At 43.4% G+C, this 20,785-nt stretch overlaps 1 protein-coding gene across 1 annotated transcript; it reads left to right on the forward strand.

Moving 5' to 3' along the window:
• On the forward strand, positions 1-10,485 carry T265_02513 (hypothetical protein; the record flags this gene model as incomplete). The annotated part of the gene is made up of 7 exons (XM_009166776.1): positions 1-69; positions 1,352-1,675; positions 1,713-1,865; positions 1,907-1,969; positions 2,015-2,210; positions 4,675-4,882; positions 10,234-10,485. 7 exons carry the CDS (start codon positions 1-3, stop codon positions 10,283-10,285), a joined length of 1,065 nt encoding a protein of 354 aa, XP_009165040.1.
• Positions 10,486-20,785: the final 10,300 nt, after the last annotated feature.

Raw genomic sequence — 20,785 nt, forward strand, 5'->3', positions numbered from 1 at the left:
ATGACGAAGATTGATTGGGGGTTGAATGGGAGTGGGTTGAAAAAAGCTATGCTATCGGCTTTCAGAAATGTCCAAGCTGCTTGCCTCGACTAAATGAACATTGGATATCGTCGAGATCAGCAGATCTTATTGTTTTCAGAAAGGCCAACTGGCGACTGTGATGGCACACTTAGATCTCTCAAACACCAGATAATCAGGAGTTTGAAGAATGCCGGAGAACGCTTTTGAAGGTCAAGGAGATGGAGAAAGCTTTCTCTGCAGGCAGTAGTAGCGCCCTATATCAGTCGATTCAATCAACCGGTCAAAAGAAGACAAAAACTCGCGCTATCTCACCCTCTCCGGCCAAATAGTCCTGGCTCTTACAAACTCATACAGGTCAAATTTTGCCACTGGCGCTTAAGAATATCCATCCGTCAACTCGAGCGCCTTGAACCGGAAGATCCGCCACTCAAATCCTATTAAAGCGATCTTGTATTTCACCATCCCGTTGAACATAACGGTTAGGCACCCAAACTATTCAACAAGACCTTTTAATTGACGTTCACTGTTGACCTGGTGTGCTCATCGAAGGATATCTTGCTGATTAGTTCTCTGTCTGCCTCAGAACTCGGTCAAATTTGTAACATGCTTACTTTGCTTGACGAAGCTTTTCTGTCTAAAGCGAAATGCGCCCAGCTCTAAATCCACTGAGTGTTTACCAAACCCTTCTGTAGCGATTACTTCTCAATCGGTTCCAAACTTCTCTCAATTGATTGGAAACATGGAAGTCTGATTCGGCCAAAGGCATTTGTTTCCAGGAATTACTTTTGTTATTCACCACTGGTTGCAGATTAAATCGTTGGATTCATCAATCCTATTGAGCGTATAGCTAATATTGCCTGTGTGCCTCTGAGGTTTATCAATTCATCATTCACGGACACAGGGTTTGCGTTGGCCCTTCGGTAGCTTTCAAATATCATGTCAAGCTACCTAATTATTCACAATTCGACTCTGGCGTGCAATGTTGCTGAAGTAGGTTGTCACTATTTCAATGACTGGTATTTCTGGACTTGAAAGTCGGCTTGACCGTTTCCGGGTATCATCAATGAAACCAAATAAACAATGAAGCTCTCTAAGTGAACCTGTTTAGGTGTGGGCACCATGGCAGTATCTCACCCCACGTACAGCCAGTTACACGGCAGTGAAGCATCAGTGTTGGGCACTGATGTCATGCTGTCGATGCTGATGAATAAGAAGAAGAAGCTTAGCATGCTTTCACTCAGTTTATAACTTGAAAGTAATGTAACCCACAGCCTTACCTATTAATTCCCACTTTTGTTTCGGTCTGCACCATCTTTTTGTTTCTCTTTAGGTTTCACGTGTTTCTGCCTACGGCACCAGGATGCGTGCGGTTGCCGTGATGTTGACCTTATGTTTATCTTGCATGTCACCAGGTCTGGCGTCCTCCGGAGATCGTTCTTATGTCTTTTTCATGTGTAACAGAAGGTGTCTGAGCAGTCTGTGTAATCGGTCAAATAATGCAGGTTCACCGGATTGGAATAAGGTTCACCCAGTCGGCATGCTTGAAGATACCATTCGCTGGAATTGCCCTAGAGAGTGCAGATATCGTTGCATGTGGAAAACGGTTGAGGCGTTTGTGTCGGATGGCCTGCCCACTCCACAGTTTTATGGCAAGGTAACATACTTCGGTATTTGTGTTCCAACCGTTTTAGTGGCCTTTCTTACGGCTGCTGGGAATACAAGAGCCGGCTTCTGCACTGTTTTCAGCACTGAACTTACTCCTACAATTTCGTTATCTTGCACTGTTGTGCCTGCAATTCGACAATCGCCTTCCGATGTTCAAATACTGGATAGCACAGTATTTGGTGAGCTGAAAAATATAATTATGTCTAATTTGGAATTCTAGGGTTCCATAAACGCCTGGTTATGGTCAGCTGTATTTCATACTTGTGATGTACCGTTCACTGAGGTGAATTCTTTGGTATTCTAATCACGGAAACTCTCCTCCATGTAGAAAATGGATTATTTTAGCGCGACGGCCTTCGTTATGGCCTCAATAATAACACTTCAGAGACGGGTATTCCCCCAACATCCCTTGCTGAACTACGCGCTACCGTTGATGGTGATGGGAATTTTCTTGCGACATGTGAATTATATGCTTGTCCGTGAATTTAACTACACATACAATATGATGTTCGGCGTTACCTTTGGTGAGTTACTGGTTTTACGATTGGATCAGAGTTTCTGGAGTTGTGGATTGACGCTATTATGGCAGGTCAAATGTCCACATCTTTCTTTTGTGACACTCGAGATACAGCTGTCGTGTAGTCGGACAAATACTTTCGTGCATAGACGAGAACAGTAGCTCATGCCCTATCAGGTAACACTTGTTGAACCTCTCTTTTGACACAACAGGACAGAGCTGACTTAGCAGGTGCAGTTGCCGTGTTCGTTGTATGGAACTGAGCATTGTCATGTCAACTGTCTGCGTGAGCAAGTGTCGCACTTGAGTGCACGTGGTGTGCTAGGTTTAAGACTGAAAATTTGCTGCTTACTAGAAAACAGTATTCCTTCCTAGTCACCATCAGACCCCCTTGTTTGATTAAATTGCGTTTTAGTAGTGAATGATCTGTACGTGGCAAATGTCAACCATAGCATCAAAATCTGCTACCTCCCGGATGTACAGGGGCTGCAAATTCTACCTCTGTCGAAAGCCGGGCGACACATGAACCAGACACCTATGAAGGTAAATACCGTACGTTAGATTCGTAGGCAGAGCTGGCTCAGTTTACAACAGACGAGGGCAAAAGAGAGGTACAAATGTAACAGTTTGACTAGCTATACATTTAAGGCATAACACTGGTCGATGGGGTAAGCATATTTCTCACGTATGTTTGTGGGGAGACCATTTGGATTCTCGTTATCTTGCGAGATGGTCCAAATGGTTAGAGCGCGAATTTACTGACCGGAAGGTCCGCGGTTCGAATCCGACCTCCGCCACTCGACTTCCCTTGTCTAGGCTTGGGCAACCTGGCAGTATCCCAGCCCTCGTGCTCCCTTCGCGTGGCATGGCAGCCAGGCACCGAAAGGGTGCTACAGCTGAACGCTTTCTATCTTGCTCATCTGTAATTCTCTGAACTTGACACTTGAAACTCAAAGATTTCTCTAAGAAGGCTTTAATATCACGTAATGATCACGACACCAGCTTTCTGAACTATTTTGGTGAGTTAAACCTCCCGTCACGATGCCTCTTTGCATGGTGTTTATAAAGTGTATAGCTGCCCCGCAATCCTCGCACGAGTTCTGATGAACTGGATGTAGCTCGAAGATGAAGTTTCTCCTGAAACGCTAATCATTTGAAGCCAAACGTTTTGTTGTTAATATTTAAGGTGGGTCAGAATGACGTTACGTATTTTGCTTTTTTCTGGTCGCACCACTACTATCAGTCTGGAGAGTGAACGATTTAGTTTAACTAAAGCTTTCACTCTCTTAATTAGGCCCTCCATCTGTATTAAAACCCTAAAGGCTTTGTACGACAATTCCATTCTTAGTAGCAGTCATCAGTGGTGCGCATCGCGAAAATTCCTAGGGAGGTTCGAATCCGTAATAGTCATGTTAGCCGTTGAACTCCGCACCATTCGACAAGGAGTGCACGATCAACAGTGCTTAGATGGGATATAGAGCAGTTGTCCTTCAGTCACAGGCATGGTCTTCGATTTGGCGGTTCACGCTACGGTCGCCGAACTGATGATGTATGCTGTTTGCTTCTCTCGGTGACAGATTTTGTGCAATCAGGAATCCTCTTACTGTTGGAATGTTTCCACTTTGCGCTAGGTTTCTCTCCGTTTTTCAGAGTCGGTTTAAAATGATTTACTCGATTTCGGACATTCTCACCCACATCATGGCAATAAATAAAGGGACTTCGATAACTACTGTGGCTGAAACCTTACAACACACTACGTCATGAACTTTTCCAGTCACTTCTAAGTCAGCCGTCGAGATATGTGCATGTATAGATTCTCAATAGTCTCTGTTGGTCCATCCACCTGATATGGATAGCACGGAGGAGCACTGGCGTGTAAAGTAAGCGGAATGCAGGGTTTGTCCATCGGTGTAGTCGGTGTGGTAATGAGATATGCAATGTGTTTTTGAAGAGAAATGACCCATCGTATCACTCACCTACCACCGGAAATGCCTTGCACGACCTTCTGTCCTACAGATTCCCTTTTACACAACGCTATGCTATGTTAAAGCGGCCCAGTTTAGTTGAAAACCATTTCTGACAAACAAGATTGCCTTGACAGTTGCCATCCCAGTATATGTGACATGGTTGGATATGGCCAGTCCATGGTGAATAGCACTCTAGTTTAACAACCGTAGAACTTAGTGCGCATTTCTTCCCCTCTTATCGTCGATGACCCTCACAACGGTACCCACTAAGCCGTTCGCAGGTACATATTTGGCAAAATGATGTCTTCGTTATCGGAGTGGTCGGGGTGAAAATGATTTTCAGTCCAGTCTGTTATCATAACTAGGGCTTCGTCTTGTAGTCTACGACGATTGTATGTCATTTAAGTTCAGCGTAAATCCTACACTAATTGGTCTTTTCCGTGCTAAAGGAGCCTTTGCTGCCACTAACCGCTCTAATCCGTTTTGTATTTTTCTATCTATTAGGACTCATCAACTGCTGTGGTTGGCTCCTTTGGTCATTGTTCTGCGACCGAAAACAACAAGCATACGTTCTTAATTGTCGGGTTTCGATTCTGTGTTTGATGATTTCTATGTCGTTGGAGCTATGGGATTTCCCCCCAGTCGGGTGGGTTCTCGACGCACATGCTTTATGGCATGCCTCCTCGATCGTGGTAGCTGTGACCTGGTACCGGTGAGTGGCATGTCTGGTGCTCGGTCCTCTGATTCTTCTGATTTCAATAGGTTATCTGGCAGGCTTTATTAGTGGTCCTTGATGCTTTCTCTGGGGGATTCCGCTAGTGTGTGTTGTGACTTTCCGCACTACCAATCGTACTCTACATGTGCGAGTCATGCATCAAGTTGTGCTTGGTTGTTTTTTATCTGATGAGTATGTTGCACTGAAGAGGCACAGCTTTTTTATACGTAGATTATAACTACGGATGTGCATGGGAGGTTTTCTCTTGATCAAAAGCTTAAGCTAGTTTGTGGCAATCGTCCTGGTTACTCATGGTTGGGCTCGTGACTACTTCCATATTTTAATATACCCCCTGTTCGGTACCACTCCTCAACAGTCGCTGTTTCACTTACGTCAACTGCCTAAACCGCTGTGGGCAACGCTACTAGACTAAATATACGGACAAAACTACATTCGTTTCTTATTGACTGTGGACTTGCTTACCAGTGAAGTGCTCCGTAATAATTTGATGTATAGGTTGACAACCAAACCTGTCGATTTTGTGGCTGGACAACACTGATTAGAACGATTTACTAGGAACTGCCCATGTTCATGTAACTACTCGAGTGACTTTGAGAGCCGTCAGATTGTTCGGTAGTTCAACTACAGAAGGGCGAGAAACTATATCACTCTTAGACATGTTCGTCGAACTTGGGTTTTGACTTGGATAAACAAGCAAATGCCGTCTAGCGATGTAGCCGTTCAGATTGGACGGCCCCAATATATACTGTATGTGGGGGCGAGATGGACCAAGTGGTTAGAGCGCGAATTTACTGAGCGGAAGGTCCGTGGTTCGAACCCGACCTCTGCCACTCGACTTCCCCCGTCTAGGCTTGGGCAACCTGGCAGTATCCCAGCCCTCGTGCTTCCTTCGTGTGGCATGGCAGCTAGGCGCCGAAAGGGTGCTACAGCTGGACGATTTTTTTTACTGTATGTCGGGCTTGAGTGCTGAAATGGTCCTGCTGGCTAAGGTGACTGAAACATCGTCCTTTAAGCTGCAACCATGCAAGTTAATTACATGAGCAACAACTGTCTCTGACGTTACGAGTAATCTTACGAGGTTGTACGGCGATAAGTTCGTACTTTCCGCGACAAGCGTATGAAGGCAGCGAAACGTTTCTTCCAAACCACCGGTGTTTATATATTTACCGAAGAAACGATATTGCCTTCCTCGCGGAGGGATAGGTTAGAAAAGGTTCGTCTCGTACGCTCCGGTCAGCCAACCTTAACGCTAGTGTGTTCTTCAGTGCGACCGAAATACCTTGGAAAACAAGGATATGCCGCTGATCGAAAAGCTCGTGTCGAATGCGTAAGCTTTATGAACTGGTTCATATACTCGAGCTAGGCAGCCTTGCACATTAAAGCGGATGGAGCTATACATTCGTTCGCCCCGGATAGAGCCCTCTGAGAAGACTAACCGGCCAATTTTTGGAGCAGTCGGTTCACAGACTTGTCAGGTTCCGGAAACTATACTCTCCTCTATCCCGCTTTCATGTAAGTTAGACTTTTGAGTCAAGAGTTCAAAGTGGAACACCTCAACAAATTTCCTTCCTCAGCTTGCGATCCCAACAACTAATGTCCGCACTGTTCCTTTTATTTATCGGTCTCAGCGTAATTACCACCCGTGACAGTACTATCTCATCTGTTTGTAACTGTAAATTCGGCGTCCACTCCACAAAAATAGAAAAAGCTGAACACACGCTACTAAAGATAAAAAATCCGTTAGATGTAGCAGAATTTGATGTAAGATGGATCATCAGACCCCTTCTGTTTATAGTTTTCCTTCCAAAACTCGATGCGTTATGTACGTATACGAGATCTTGCCACGGCTGTGAATCTGAATGTGATCCCGAACTACTGAGCTTCTCCACTTTCTATTCTCTTAGTGTCGGTCGATCCAGAATCGGTTCTTTGTGGTAACATTAATGTGAGTATTGCTCTTAGTAAGACGCTTTTCTTCGCCGTATTCCTGTGAACAGCCGGCTGCTTGCAACCGAATGGGCTAGGTTTATCAGAATCTGCAACCAACAAATCAAAGCCCGAAATCTGTACGTTATCCGGCATGCACTCCAGCACATTGCGGCAGGAACACTGTCAAAGACACGCTTACGGGAATATCTACACACTTGTGGATGACACACACAATTTCGTTATCCTGGTTGACGATTTGAATGTCCTAGTGGGAATGATCAACGGGCATGGAAGTCGTCTCGGTACTATACGCTGATCACCAGCTACTGGTCGGGATCAAGAACTTCCAACCACGTGAGCATCATACTACCTGGAGCCCTCTCAGCTGTAACTAGTCGAGCGCTCAGACTCATCACCTAGCATTTGGCTGTATATGTATGCATGTGTTTAAGACTGTCGCTCCTATTTGGAACACATGTACGAATTCAGGTAATGCCCCGATTTGAGACCCTTGTGCAGTCCGTTTCTCTGCGAACAAGAGGAAACCAGTGGAACTTTTACTACATCTGACCGTTAGTCCCAAAATAAAGTCCAATTCAAGTCAGATTTCACAGCGATCCGTTTTCGTGGTTGAGACAAGGAAGAAGTCTCATCGGGCCGACAGACGACCCGGGAAAGATACTTCACTTAAAGTCTCAAGACTGATTCAGAGAACTGGCGGTTAGGGAAACCCAAATCAATGAGAGGAACTTGAGCGATTTGAAGTAATCGAACATTTTCCAATCTTTTTCGCAGCACCGGACCAAAAACTGCTTGTCAGTAAATTCATCGCAGAGAAAGATGCCTCGAAGACCCATTCTAGACTCTATCATCCGTTTAAGCGCATGTCTGCTGTCGTTCGTGATGGACCTGAATATGAGAATCATCAGAGTATCACTCCAGTCACTGTTTCCTATAAATTCTCGACAGGTGTCGTTCTACGTAGAGGTACCAGAATTCACACACAGTATAGATCAGTAGGTACGTTGACCATGCCAACACTTTGCGACAACTTCTAGAACGCTGCCACAGCGACGAAAGATCAACAGCCATTTTCTTCCTAGATCTAAGCAGGTGAGTTGATCACGCTACTGTAAATGTGTTCCGGACATCACGTTTCTCCAGTCCCTATACTCCAGCACCCATGGAAGTTTAAAAGTCTACGTAAAGTCTTCTGATTCCATCAACTGCCCGTCAGTAATATCCTTCATCATCTCTTAAGTCTCACAGTCAAACTGGTTTGTGAGGAAGCGCTCGCGATATATTCTCACCCAGGTGTGTAACTTCTTTCCGGGAAACCAGGAATATACGGACGATATCAATCTACTTCCTCCGTAATTAGTCCAGGCACAGAATTCGCCGTACGATTTAGTCTGCGCTTGGTACCTTCAAAGTATGGAACGCTATTGAGAAATTGAGAAGAGCGGGGAAACACATCGGGACCGTTCAATCAAGTGGACAGACTTACTTATTTGGAAAGACAGATGACAACGTTATCGATGAAGTGAGGATCACTAAGCATGCTACCTTTTTCAAATGGAGCACCTGTGGGATCGAAATGACTTTAATCTGGGAAAGAAAGACAGGATCTACACCGCAACAGTGCTTCACAGTCTTGAAGCCTGTCTACCGTGCTTGAAGACAGCAGTTGGTGAATTCAGAGTATTGGACATGGGAAAATCAGGTGAACAATGCTGAAGTGCGACAATTGGTTTTTGGCAGCAAACCAACTGCTTGTCCAGTTGGCGAGCTACTTCGGCAGATCAGCCGCTTTAACCCAACGAATGCTGTCGGATGTTCCGGCTGGAACATACAACAAGCCGGACAGTGCACCACCTAGTGATAGACCATGAAAAGCGTAACTGTGACTCAGCCGCATTTGTGTTTACTTGATTGCAATACCAGAGAGCTATCACATCGGTGGTTCAAGGCGCTCATCAACATTATGTTTTGTAACCAGTCGTTCCGTTCTATCTTCTTTCCTATTTCCAGTCATTAGCCTGTATTTTCTTGTTTCTATGTGCTTTCCGTACCAGCTGTCCACGTCCTACACTATCCGCTATCATAAACTGCAGTGACCCGAGCTACCGTACCTTCATGCCTGGTTCGCTGTTGTCAAAATGAACTGAGCTGATCCGGTGTTTTTTATGATGACAAGCTTTGAACAGCAAAGCACTCTGGTACAGAAAGTGTTTGTATTTGGCCTAGATCCGCTTCCCGCTGGACATACTATACTTAGGGGTACATTTTTGGAGCATTGTGGCGCACCTCCTCTTTAGCTGTTTTCCCAAATAGAACCGCCAGTTTCTTACTCAGACTAGTTTTTTAGGGTGTGTACCACATATCGGGAGATTCGTGATTCGAACCCCTTCTTGACTTTTCGATTGCCCATCTTACAGTTTGGGTGCATTTACATTACTTCATTTCCTACGACAGTTTGGCGCCGTAAGGGCGCTGCAGATAGAGGGTCTGATTTTCATCTTGAACAACGTTTGCGAGGTGTACTTCCCATTTGATTTAACATGTAACCGATCTCTTTTTGATTAATGTCGCTTCTATCTCAGTCATAAAACTTGGTCTCCATACATGGCTTAGTTCCCAATCTTTCGCTCGAGTAAGTGAATGGGCGTGCTTGGAGGGAGAGACAACGATGGAATCTGTCACGCTCACTAGTGTGCTAGCCACCGAATTCAGCTTAATTAGAGCTGTTGGTCATTCGGATCCACATATAATATTTTTTGGAAACCCATTTACCCAGATACCTGGATATCGTTCTGCGCGACTGATGGACCATACTTAGGTATCTAATGAAAGTACTGATTGAAATAGATTGTGTCCCAAAAGAGAATTAAATTCCTTCAAATACTCCAAAATCAGTCTCCTGACTTAACTTTCTAAATACTGTCGTGATCCATCGTAAACTCCGGAATTGTCTTGGGTGTCATGTATGACATTCACTTGAAACTGGCTTATTGTTAATTTGTTGTTGCACGCTGTATGTCATGAATTCATACCAGGAAGAATATTGTAGTGGGAATTCTGAATGGCTCGTGTTCATTGACCAGTCGAACCACAGGAAAATGAATAAGTTATGTGAAGGAGCAGCGGTCCACTGGAAAATATTTGAGATTGATTGGGTTGTCATCGTTTCAGAGAGGTTTGGTAAGCAGTTCACCGATTGCGTACCAAACCATTTGTTTTGGTTTTACAGTACTAGTTCCAATTGATGTGTCAGCAGTGGTCTGGTTGTTCATACCAAACTCAACCTGTGAGAGTGTTGTGAGTTCTGTTAGGATTATTGTTGCGTATGAATTTCCCAGTGAGCTGAACGAAAATTTACCTGTCCTTTCCAATTTCAGGTTCGTCAGGGCTGACTGTTTATTTCAGCAACATCAGAAGAAGGCGTTTTAGCCCATTACCCGTTTCCCGTAGACTGACGCTTTGTGTTGTATAAAGTTATTAGGTTTCCCATTAGCTTCATTCTAATTCCCGGTCTTATATCTTATATTCCTGTAAATTTGCCTTGTTCCCGAACTAACTGGATGCATATTGCCACGGAAGTACACTGTCTTTCAGCGGTCATTTCAAGCTACCTTATTATACTATTTGTCCCTGTTCTCAGCGTGTTCTGATAGCGTGTGGTCGGTTTCTTGTCCTCACATCACTGCGTGAATTGATATTGTGTGCGTACAGCAACCTCCCAGTACCCAATACACCTCGGGGGAAGTGGCATTGTCGAGCCTAAATATTACTGCAACATAGTCGAAGTAGGCAAGAAATGTACCGCGAGAAGCGGTTACCGACAAAGTTAGGAGGCTTTTTGAATAGTATTTGAGATATTCACATTTGAACGCAGTTAGATTCTAACACCACTATCCATAAGTAACCACACGCATCAGAATATGAGCACAGCAGGTTGCTCATTGTTGGCGGGATTGTCAACTGGTCCGTGCATATTGAAGCACAGGACCAAGTAGGCAAGTCCACTCGGCTGGTTTACTGCCAATACTGCGTGCGCAACAAATGTGTGATCAGTTTGATGAGTTCAAATCACAAGGGACTCCTTGACTCTCACTATGCTGGTTCACTGGATGATGGTGTTGACTGTTCAAGGAATGATTTCCGTGTTTCTTTCTCGTGACGGGATGTAGTTGGGTACGCTTTGCTATCGGGACACTGCAGGGCTGGGCTGGTTATAACCGTCGCTTCTGGCGAAAAGCCTTCAGCCGGTACCTGTAATGCTGATGTTTAGGTGGGAATGTTCCGCTCTCAGAGAATCAATCAAATTCATGTTTGAGCTGAATGAGACACTGTAACTCTGCATTCCTCGTACTGTGGTCACATTGTTTATGTTCGGTGGATATTTAGGTGTACTCGGCTCCCATACACTACTCATCTCAGTGAATAATGCACTTCTTCCCCAACTCGCTCAGCACCCTCTTGGTCTGTCAAGATTGTCGTTGGTATTGGGTATTCACTCAGCTACGTACGAATAAGTGAATGGGATATTCGAGTAAACTTCCCGTTTTTGTTCTCTGATTGAGTATGCATGATTCAGTTGGACGGATATTCAGTATGTAAGAATTCCGCTTCAGGAGCAATACTTTCAAAGTTGTTGCCAACCGATTTTGCAGCGGATGTATGGATTTCGGTTTTCGGAGATACACTAATGTGCCGAATTATTAAATATAGTATTCAGCAATCCGCCTTTTTAGTTGAGAACGTGGAAGAGTCAACCGTGACAAGATTTTCGAAGTATCCCCTGGTGAACGGGTGATCAAGAGGGACATCGCTTAATTGAGGGAACCACAGCACTCCCTCCTGTGGAGACACTTTGGGACCTCAGTTATCAACCGCGCTGACTTGATTTGGGTAAATTGTATTTGAGGGTTTTTCAACTGTGTGCTTCGTGTGCCCCCTACTTTACACACGTGGGAGGCATACTGTAACGTACCACTTTGGTCAACTTTAATTAAGTTTCACATGAGATTCGTCATTGCAGGTGAATTGTATTTGTGTTAGCTTTTCGGACTCAAGAGTTATGAGCATAGGAAAAGGTCGTATTCTGCAACACCAGCACTACTCATAAGCGCCTTGAGGTCGGTCAGATCATTTGATAATCAAGTATGAACCAGTTTGTTTCCATTGGCACATACTCATTCTGAACGTATGTCAAAACTATTTACGTACGAATATTGTTTTGGACCTTATTTCTTTCGCGGAATGATACGATATATGCCGAATCTCATCCACTCAAGTTTTTAAGCTCTTGTCAGTGTGTGGCGGAATACAGCTTACAAGGTTTGTTGGGCTCATACTCCGTCTGAGGGGTTATATTATCGAATACTTTTATAGAGTAGTGTTTGTCGCCGTAACCCTCATCGAAGTCGGACGAAGAACCAACATTACATACAATGTGCCAGGGGCATTACATTGTTAGAACAGGGACAACAAAAGCAGCTTCCAGAAAATGAGCATGATGCCAGATAGGAATCCGCTGAATGTTGAAGGCAGTCTAGATCTGTTCGGGTCGTCGGAGCCCGATACCATTATCATCATCAACTCTAAACACTGTGTATGCTCTAGCTGCTGCAGACAAGTTTAGGAATGGCAGTGGATAGCTGCGTATTTACGAGTGAATCCAGGAATAGCAGTGGATTTTTTGTTGGTGGGAAGGCGAGAGGTTATAATGCATGGGCGTCATTGAGTGTGTGACCAAGCTATGTCCACCAATATCTAAACACGGTATACTGCGTCATCGTTCCCATTCAAAGACTGCAATGACCAACGCAGTAGAGTTTATTGGTAATGGCTAATTCATAGCCTGACCTCCTATGGCTCGTTTCGACTTTGCGAAGAAAGCCATTTGAGGAAGTTGGCCCATTGTTATACGAATCATGTGGCCGAATTGGATCAATTTGTGGAGTGTCATCAGCTCATCTATCGTATGTGACTCTGTTCTGTTCGTTGCACGCCAGCAACGTATTATTCCCACATGACTTGGGCAATGCTCCGAGTATGATGGTCAAACGGGGCAAGGTTTTCATTCTTCACATTTTTGTAGTGACGTTTTCTAATATGGGATGAACTGCGGATTTGTGCACTTAACCTGTGACATACAAGCCGATTTCACGTCTGTGCCAGGTTGGCAGTGTATTCGACTGCGATCACATCGTAGGGAAACACTGGGCATCCTGTTTCTTGAAGTTTGTTGGCAATCGCGATTTAAGCTGCCATTCGGTCGATCTCTTCTGTGCACAGCGGTCTGACTCGACGAATGTGTGACAGTATGAGACAGTAGTGGCGTACACGGACTTTAGATCTGCTGATGAATAGCTCAATACGTTTCCTGTGTCTTTTGGTTTCTGGCAGATAGTATTTTTCAATTTCCCACCAATCTTATGTGTTATACAGTCCAGAAAGGGTAATGTGCCCGAGGTGGACTCTATTTTCATGCTAAACTTGATGTGTGGGTTTAAACTATTGAGATAATCGTGGAAGCTGTTCACATTATCTCGTTTGATTACAACAAAGGTGTCGTCAAAATAACGCCAAAAAACTTTGGGTGGACAATGATATCCGGTCAAGGCTATTATTTCGAAATTCTTCATATAAAAAGCTAAAACTGGGGATATTGGAAATCCCATTGCAAGGTATGCAGTATCTTTCTTTATATCGTCTTTCCGTTGTTAACAGTAGCAAACCTCGAGTATGGGATTATACAACACGTGACATGGTAATCATTGACTGTATTATAAGTGCCATCAATTGGCCGAATATATGTTTTATCTTTTAGTCTTCGTTTCACTTCATATGGTTGAGGGACAAATTTATCGTTGATGATGATAGAGGTTGTTGACGTGGTAGGTTTGTGTCTGTCTTAATTTGCGGCTCTCTAAAAACGAGGTTTTGTAACTAGTCAGAGCGACTGAACACGTCTGACCTCCACCGAGTGCATCTGTAGCCGTAAGATGAACTTGCGAAAACTGCGTGTCGATACCAACTTTGTTGATAAGACGAACTTCTTCCAGCAGTCTTCTGAGGAAAAAACTCAGCCGTTTTAAAGGACTCACTGCTGGGAGGGGTAGAATGTTTGGAGTGTATTTGGAATAGCAGAAAACTGACCCTCCTACTCGAGTTTACGATGTTTTCTGATGGATTAGAGTTGTAGACAGTGGATGTGTTTCTTCATGTTGCTCCATGTGCAGACATTACTTCCGATGAACCATTACCTTAGTTACGCAATGGGTAGGTTTCCTGAACATGTGTAAATCAAGAATAATACGTCCAGCACTGGTGGTAAAAGTAAGAAGTGACTGTTCGTCTAGGGTCTTGGGTCAGGAAGTAGCTGCAAGTGGCTGTTACAAGTCAACCTGCCGAGTAGCGCCTGATAAATGGATGATATTTAATCTATCTAAAAATTGAGAACGTTGTTTGTCAGAGGAGAAATCCCAGCAGATTGAGGCGATTCGTAACCAGCTTCACAGCGCTCAGCATTTTTCTAGAAATATCTCACTACAGTGGAAGATATTTACTGAAGATCTGACACTTGATTTTTTGAAGGGATCAGCGAACCAAGAAAATTGATCGATTATCGTACAACACCAAATTTCATCGGTCAGTGTCTCTTTTCGATTCAGCGTGGCTTAAAACGTGATAATAACTTTCGGGCTAATGAGGAACCTTCATATTATTCCCAAATTGTTGAAAATGAGAGGACAGTGCCCATAGATGATGGGAGACGTATGAAGCAGGGGTTTACGACGAGGCCAACAATGCCCCACGGGGGCGTCTCGAAAGTTTTCCTGAGCAGTGGGTGGGCACATCAGGTGATGGTCGGCATCACTATCACCATCACAGCAGGTTTGTGTAATAAAAAATTGGAGTCGTTTCAGTCTGTTTGGAAGTGTTTTGTATTTCATTGAGGTGGAAGTGTGATATTAATGTGAAATTAATTCGAAAATTTTCGATCAAGTGGGACAATCTGGGCTTATAATAGTTGAAGAGTGGAGCCAGTAGAGTTTGGAATACCCTTGGTTTGCGCATGACTGAGACTATACAATGAGTGGCGGAAATCCAGATAAGCTTTCGTCCTCTGGCAATTTGGGGCAGAACACAAACTTTTGTAAATCGGTTTCTTCACCGATTACTTACAAACGTTAACTTTTGTTTAGTAATCTCTCACCCTACTTACTGGTTAGATTTATCTTCATACGGTAATGAGACATTTGTAGCTCGTCTTTGTCCTTAGATCGGTATAAGATGGACCTTCATTTTTGCGGACATAACAAGCTACTCACAAGGTTGCTGAAAAATCTTAGACAGCTCAGGATCAGTTTCGCCTTTCTTGTGACCACTCAAGTAGGCCCCGAGTTTCAGTCAATCTTATATCCTAATTAAATTGCATGAAATTCGGCAAATACACTCATATGCATGCCAAGTTGGTTTTAACGGGAGACTATGATGTTCTTCCTATGAGTAGTGTGTTACGTCTATATGGCGTATTGCGACATATACGCATCGTACTGAAATATGTAGCGGCCAGGTGCAGCATATTCAGTTAAAGAAGAAGATCACAAACGAGGGATTCAGTTGAGCCTTAGTTTCGTTTATAAAGGGAGTAGTAAACACGAATGTGAGATTTCCGGTGCATCATTTGCGGAAGCAGTGAACTTCATAGCTCCTTGAAAGACATTTTCCGGATAGCTGGGAATATATAAATTTCACTGTCTGGTTCAGAAACGCGTGACATATTTACTTCCTTTTGAACAGACACGCTTTTGCTGAGGAGAGGTTTCCATTTTCCTCAGAGATGTTTCCCTGCAGGATACTATAATTTTATTCCATCCAGTGTAACTGGATATCCAAAAATACGTAAACGTCTAATTTCTGTCATCTGACTAGCGAATTCAAAATTGTATTTGTTATTCACTACTGGGTTGCGTTCAGCCTGGTCTAGATGTCACACAGCTGCAGCTTGTTTATGAACTGGAGCTTAGTTTGAACTATTTTCTGTTGAACTAGCAAATTGTATTCAGTAAACATGTTTGTAAGAGAGTATGTGCATTAGACACACTGTCGTCCATCAAACTGTTGACGAAACTTTACCCAAATTCAATCGTTCAACCTCAGAAGGCATGTTCACGACAGAACAATCGTCAATTACAGTCATGTGTTAAAGGACAAACCAGACTACCGCGCGTTTATTGAGATATATAACCAGGGTATCCATGGACCAGTAAAACGTTAATGTTATTCTTTTACCGTTAGAATCATATGATCCCTTTCAATTTTTGTTCCATCTCACACAGATGAATCATTCATTCTTTTCATTTCTTGTTAGTAATCAGCAGACACCAACAAACCTTTTGCCAAGTGGGATTTATTTGTCGAGTGTCCGGTCCCTTGATACTGTAATCAAAATAATATTACCGCAAGCTAGAACGTATTATGTGTAGTCACAGACCAAGTTGCAATTGAAGATTGTCATTAACCAACAATCAGCTGAAATAAAACTGAATCTCTCGTTTGTTTTATTCCTTAGCTTAATGTTTTGCACAGACTGCAATCTCAAATTTAACATATTAGGTTGACGAAAACCGCTGAACAGCTCACCACCGTATTCCAATAACAGACTGCTTCTCAGAACACTTTGCAGGATCAGCAGATTTCGGATTGTTTTTTTCGGGTAGTGTTTTAGGTTATAAAATAGGTTCATGTTTTATTGCGTTCCGAACAAACCTGGCAAGGCACCACCTACTCATGCCCAGCGAAATCACTTTGGTTGAACACAACAAAATTTATGGCGACACAAACAGTGGATTACGGCAGCAAGTTCCCAGTGTACAGAAGTGAGATTTGTTCAAGGTTGACTTGCATTTTTCTGCATGATCAAGGAAAGAATCAGCAGGTCCTCTCCTCACACCACTCGTAATGCAACATAAAATAGCGCACATATTACCTCAAGTGACAGTACTAAGCTGACCAAATATACAACATGCAACAGCAGGTAGTCTGAGGGCAAATATACGTGCTGTTTTTTTACAGCATGGTGGGACTGATGTCACGAGGTGCAACCTAAGCAAACTGGAGAACTACTGGGCATCCCAAACCTAACGTTCCACCACAAGCTTCTCCAGAGTGGCCAGTAAATCAGAATTCGCTGAGTGGCATTAATTAAGGGATGTCTAGAAAAGCTTACTCACAGTTACTTTGTATGAACCGCACTCGTCGGCATGAAGGGAAAATGGTGAGAGATGATAAACTCCCTCCAAGCACTATGAAGCCGGAAATTGCCAAACTGTGATTGCTTTATTTCGTATACTACTTGTTTCTGAATAAGTAAGAGGAAGTTCATCCGCAAATGTCTGTCAAATGTGGGGCGGTCAGAGTAGAAGTTAGGTCTGCCGGGACGACGTACTCCTGAATCTCGAAACTTTTTACCCGTATATTAAAGATTTGTCTTCTTTAAGAAGAAAATGTACTCGCCAGTTACGGATCATTTGACCAGGTTCTGGACAGTTTTAAACCGCCTCTTCTTTGCCCAGCTCTAGCGGGCCTACTGTTGGGATTGAGGGGAAGTCTCAAGCGTCTGCTGGTAGGTGTTCAACTTTAGTTTGGCTAACATCTCAGCGTGTAATGCATGAACCTATATGCAGGTAGACCTCGCGTGGTTTTACGATGAATCTCAGCAGGCACGGAGTATACCACATCAATACTCCTCGTTGGAGCCTTTCAAAGCATAAATTCAATAACATCTTGAAAAAAATCCATGTGTACTTTTGTAACCTATCAAGGCAAATATAGTTTCCACGGTGGAATCATAATATGGAATGATCAGTTCTCATTTGAGCTTATTTTGTGTTCTACCTGAATGTATGTGTCCCAGCTCTCAAACACTATTTTCCAGGAGTTACATATCGGCAATTTGACCATCAGCATACAGATGAAGATACCTAGCATTTTCCTAACGCTTTGGGTCGACATAAGGTAGAGCACTCTGTTAAATATCAGCGCTGAATATGTGCTGCATTCATTCCGCGCTCGAAAGAACTCTTCAATTGCGGACCAACGAACGCAGTAAATGCGGTCCATCGATGTTTTGGTCGACCACTCCTAACCAATATACCATGCAGACTATTTTTCTGCCGCCTTGCACTGTGTTTTCGGGTGAAGTCATGCAATAGCGGGAGGATGATTTGGTCACTCGGCCACTAAACCTATTCAAAATGCGAACGGAAACTGAGTGCATCAGGACTTTGCCTAGATTCTCCCATTAGCTGAACCATGGGTGCTACAATAAGCCAGGCATCACTTTAATCCTCTCACTTCACAGTAATTCTGCTATTGGACCACACTGAAATATGCATATATATACTGATGTATACAGCATTTCCCATGGGAAAATATCTCTCAGCGGGAGGGATCCAAGTGATCATGTCAGTGGCAAAGTTCTTTCTTAAGGGGAAGGACATCTTTTATCGACTATAATAGAAAGAAACTATGTGCGCCTCCCGACTTTCGATAACAACACAACAACATGAAGGAGATAGTGTGTTAAAATTTATATTACCCGTCATATAACATTACCTCATTATAAAGGCCCCCTTTATTGTCCATGGGAACCGTCACCGTGGTAAAGGTTGGAAACAATCCGTTTGGACGGCGTCACTCTGCACCTGATGTCTAGAACTGTACAACAGGCTTTTGTCTGAGTCGAAATTTGTTTTCTACTTCATCCCAGTTACTCCTCATCTGCTTTGAGCATTCTGTTCATTGATGGTCATTTCAAGATCGAATAAATCTAAGGCTCTTCAAGTGTACACAGTTGTAATAACTATTAGACACTGATGTGCATGCTCAGGATCACCAGTAGATGATCTGTTTTAAGGTTCTTTGTTACAATCATCTCAGACGACTTAGGTTGTTGCTGAGCTATCCACTTCTGAAGAGCCTATCGTCTAAGAGGCCACCGTGTCTAGCCTTTGAATCGCAGTTCAGTGGTTACCTCTCCCCGAAAATTTTCCCTGAAACATTCCCTCGATATGATGGGTAGGCAAACAGAAAGGTGTCACTTAAGATAGGCGTTCGTTTACAAGAGGTCACTGCTGGTTTATCCCTTTACTTGGTCTTCAGGCACCTGAGTAGTTTAAAAATACATGAAACTCTAGTTTGCGGCTGCCGTATCCTACTTTTTGTTGAGGCCATATTTTACAACATGAGGACACTAATTATAGTCACTGTTGGGAGGTAAGGCGATGGTCATTGGGAAAGTACCAATTTAAAGCTAGACAAGTGGGACCTGAATGAATTTCCCCATTTCAAAGGTTACATTTCAGAGGGCTACAGTACGTTTGCTGTTGTGTATATTTTTATTCGCTTGGTAGATTTATGCTACCAGTGAGCAGCTTTAAGCTGTCTTGCTCACAAGTACAAACTAACCATCAACACTCAAGAGCTTCTTCGTATACCCCTCAAACGAATTTATAGGCCATAATACTTATGGGTCTGCAAACAGACCTTTTGTTTTTGAAAGACTGTGTAGTCATCTACCAATAAGCATTTTAGCGCATACAGCCGTGTTACCGATGGTTCGTTTGTTTAACCGGTATGGGCTTCGATGGGACCCCTACAATTGCACTGCGTTCTGGTAGGAGAGATGCCAGCGAATAATGGCGATACATTCAAACACTTTACTTGTTGCATCCGGTAATAAACGACATTCATATGGTTCTCGTTTCACCGCACATCGTTATCCGAACGCTTGCGCTTAACTCCGGAGGATTGCTGCCTGTCCCCTGTTGCCCCAGAATGTCCACCATTATTTTAGATCTTCATCGCAGAGTGGTTGTAACCAGCATATTGTGCAATATTCCAATAGCCAGTTCACGCCTTTACTGAGATAACGGTGTGTTCTAGAACGAGCTGATGAAATCCTCGCCAGAGTGGCACTTATTTGGAGCGAACGCACGACAAATCGCTTCTTTCAGAGAGGATTTTATGTGTTCTGGAACGAAGCTGCCTGGAACCAGGAGAGCTAATCCTGGTGGTATAAAATTACATCATTACATAAGGTCTTTTCCCACAGTTCCGATTCTAGTGTACACACATGGATTACCGTATCTCACCGTGTACGATAGGGGGTGATGAACTGAGTAGTTCAAGTACAATGAGTGTCATGAATGTTTTACGGAGAAGATCGTCGAAGCTTACTACGTATCTCATGATAGGTTAAACTGCTTGTTAGCCTGTACATTATTATCATCATGTTTTCAGCTCCTAGTAGACTACTACTCTGATCTGTCTACTTAGTCATGAATGACAGAATGACATCATATCACCCTCATAGTGGTGTTGCCTCTCTATTAGTGTGCACCTAAGGTTCATATTCCTAATCACCATCTGTGTTGGAACTAGATGCAGATACTGCGATTGGTAATGTGCCCACTTGGAATTTTAGTGTGGAAAAACCAAAAAGACAAGTCTTGCACCATCATCTTTGTTGAATTGGGACAGCTTCCCTTGAAGACGCTTAAATGTTGTTTGTTGGAAGTTGGTGGCTAATAATGTTAGTATGACCCAATTCAAATTGCCGAAACTTGAGGGACTTCGGTTTGTTGGTTTATCGCTACTTATCATTTGGTGTTCCATCGTACCGGTCTGCTTACCAACTTACATTGGTCCTCATGTCATTAAGACTGAAAAGAAGGATTGATAAGTTATTCAACAACGAGTGGGTGCGTTTGACTGCGCAGGTAGTTAGAGTGGGATGACTGGCTCTGCTAGACGCACATATCACGCGCACATTGCTGTCAGACGGTACTTGGCTACGTCATCCGGCACTACCAGATTTGTGAGGGCTTGAGAATATAGTGAACTTAGCTTGATGTTAGTGTGAGAATATTTGCGAAT

The sequence above is a fragment of the Opisthorchis viverrini genome (assembly GCF_000715545.1).
Source record: "Opisthorchis viverrini unplaced genomic scaffold opera_v5_32, whole genome shotgun sequence".
In the NCBI taxonomy this organism is placed as follows: domain Eukaryota; kingdom Metazoa; phylum Platyhelminthes; class Trematoda; order Opisthorchiida; family Opisthorchiidae; genus Opisthorchis; species Opisthorchis viverrini.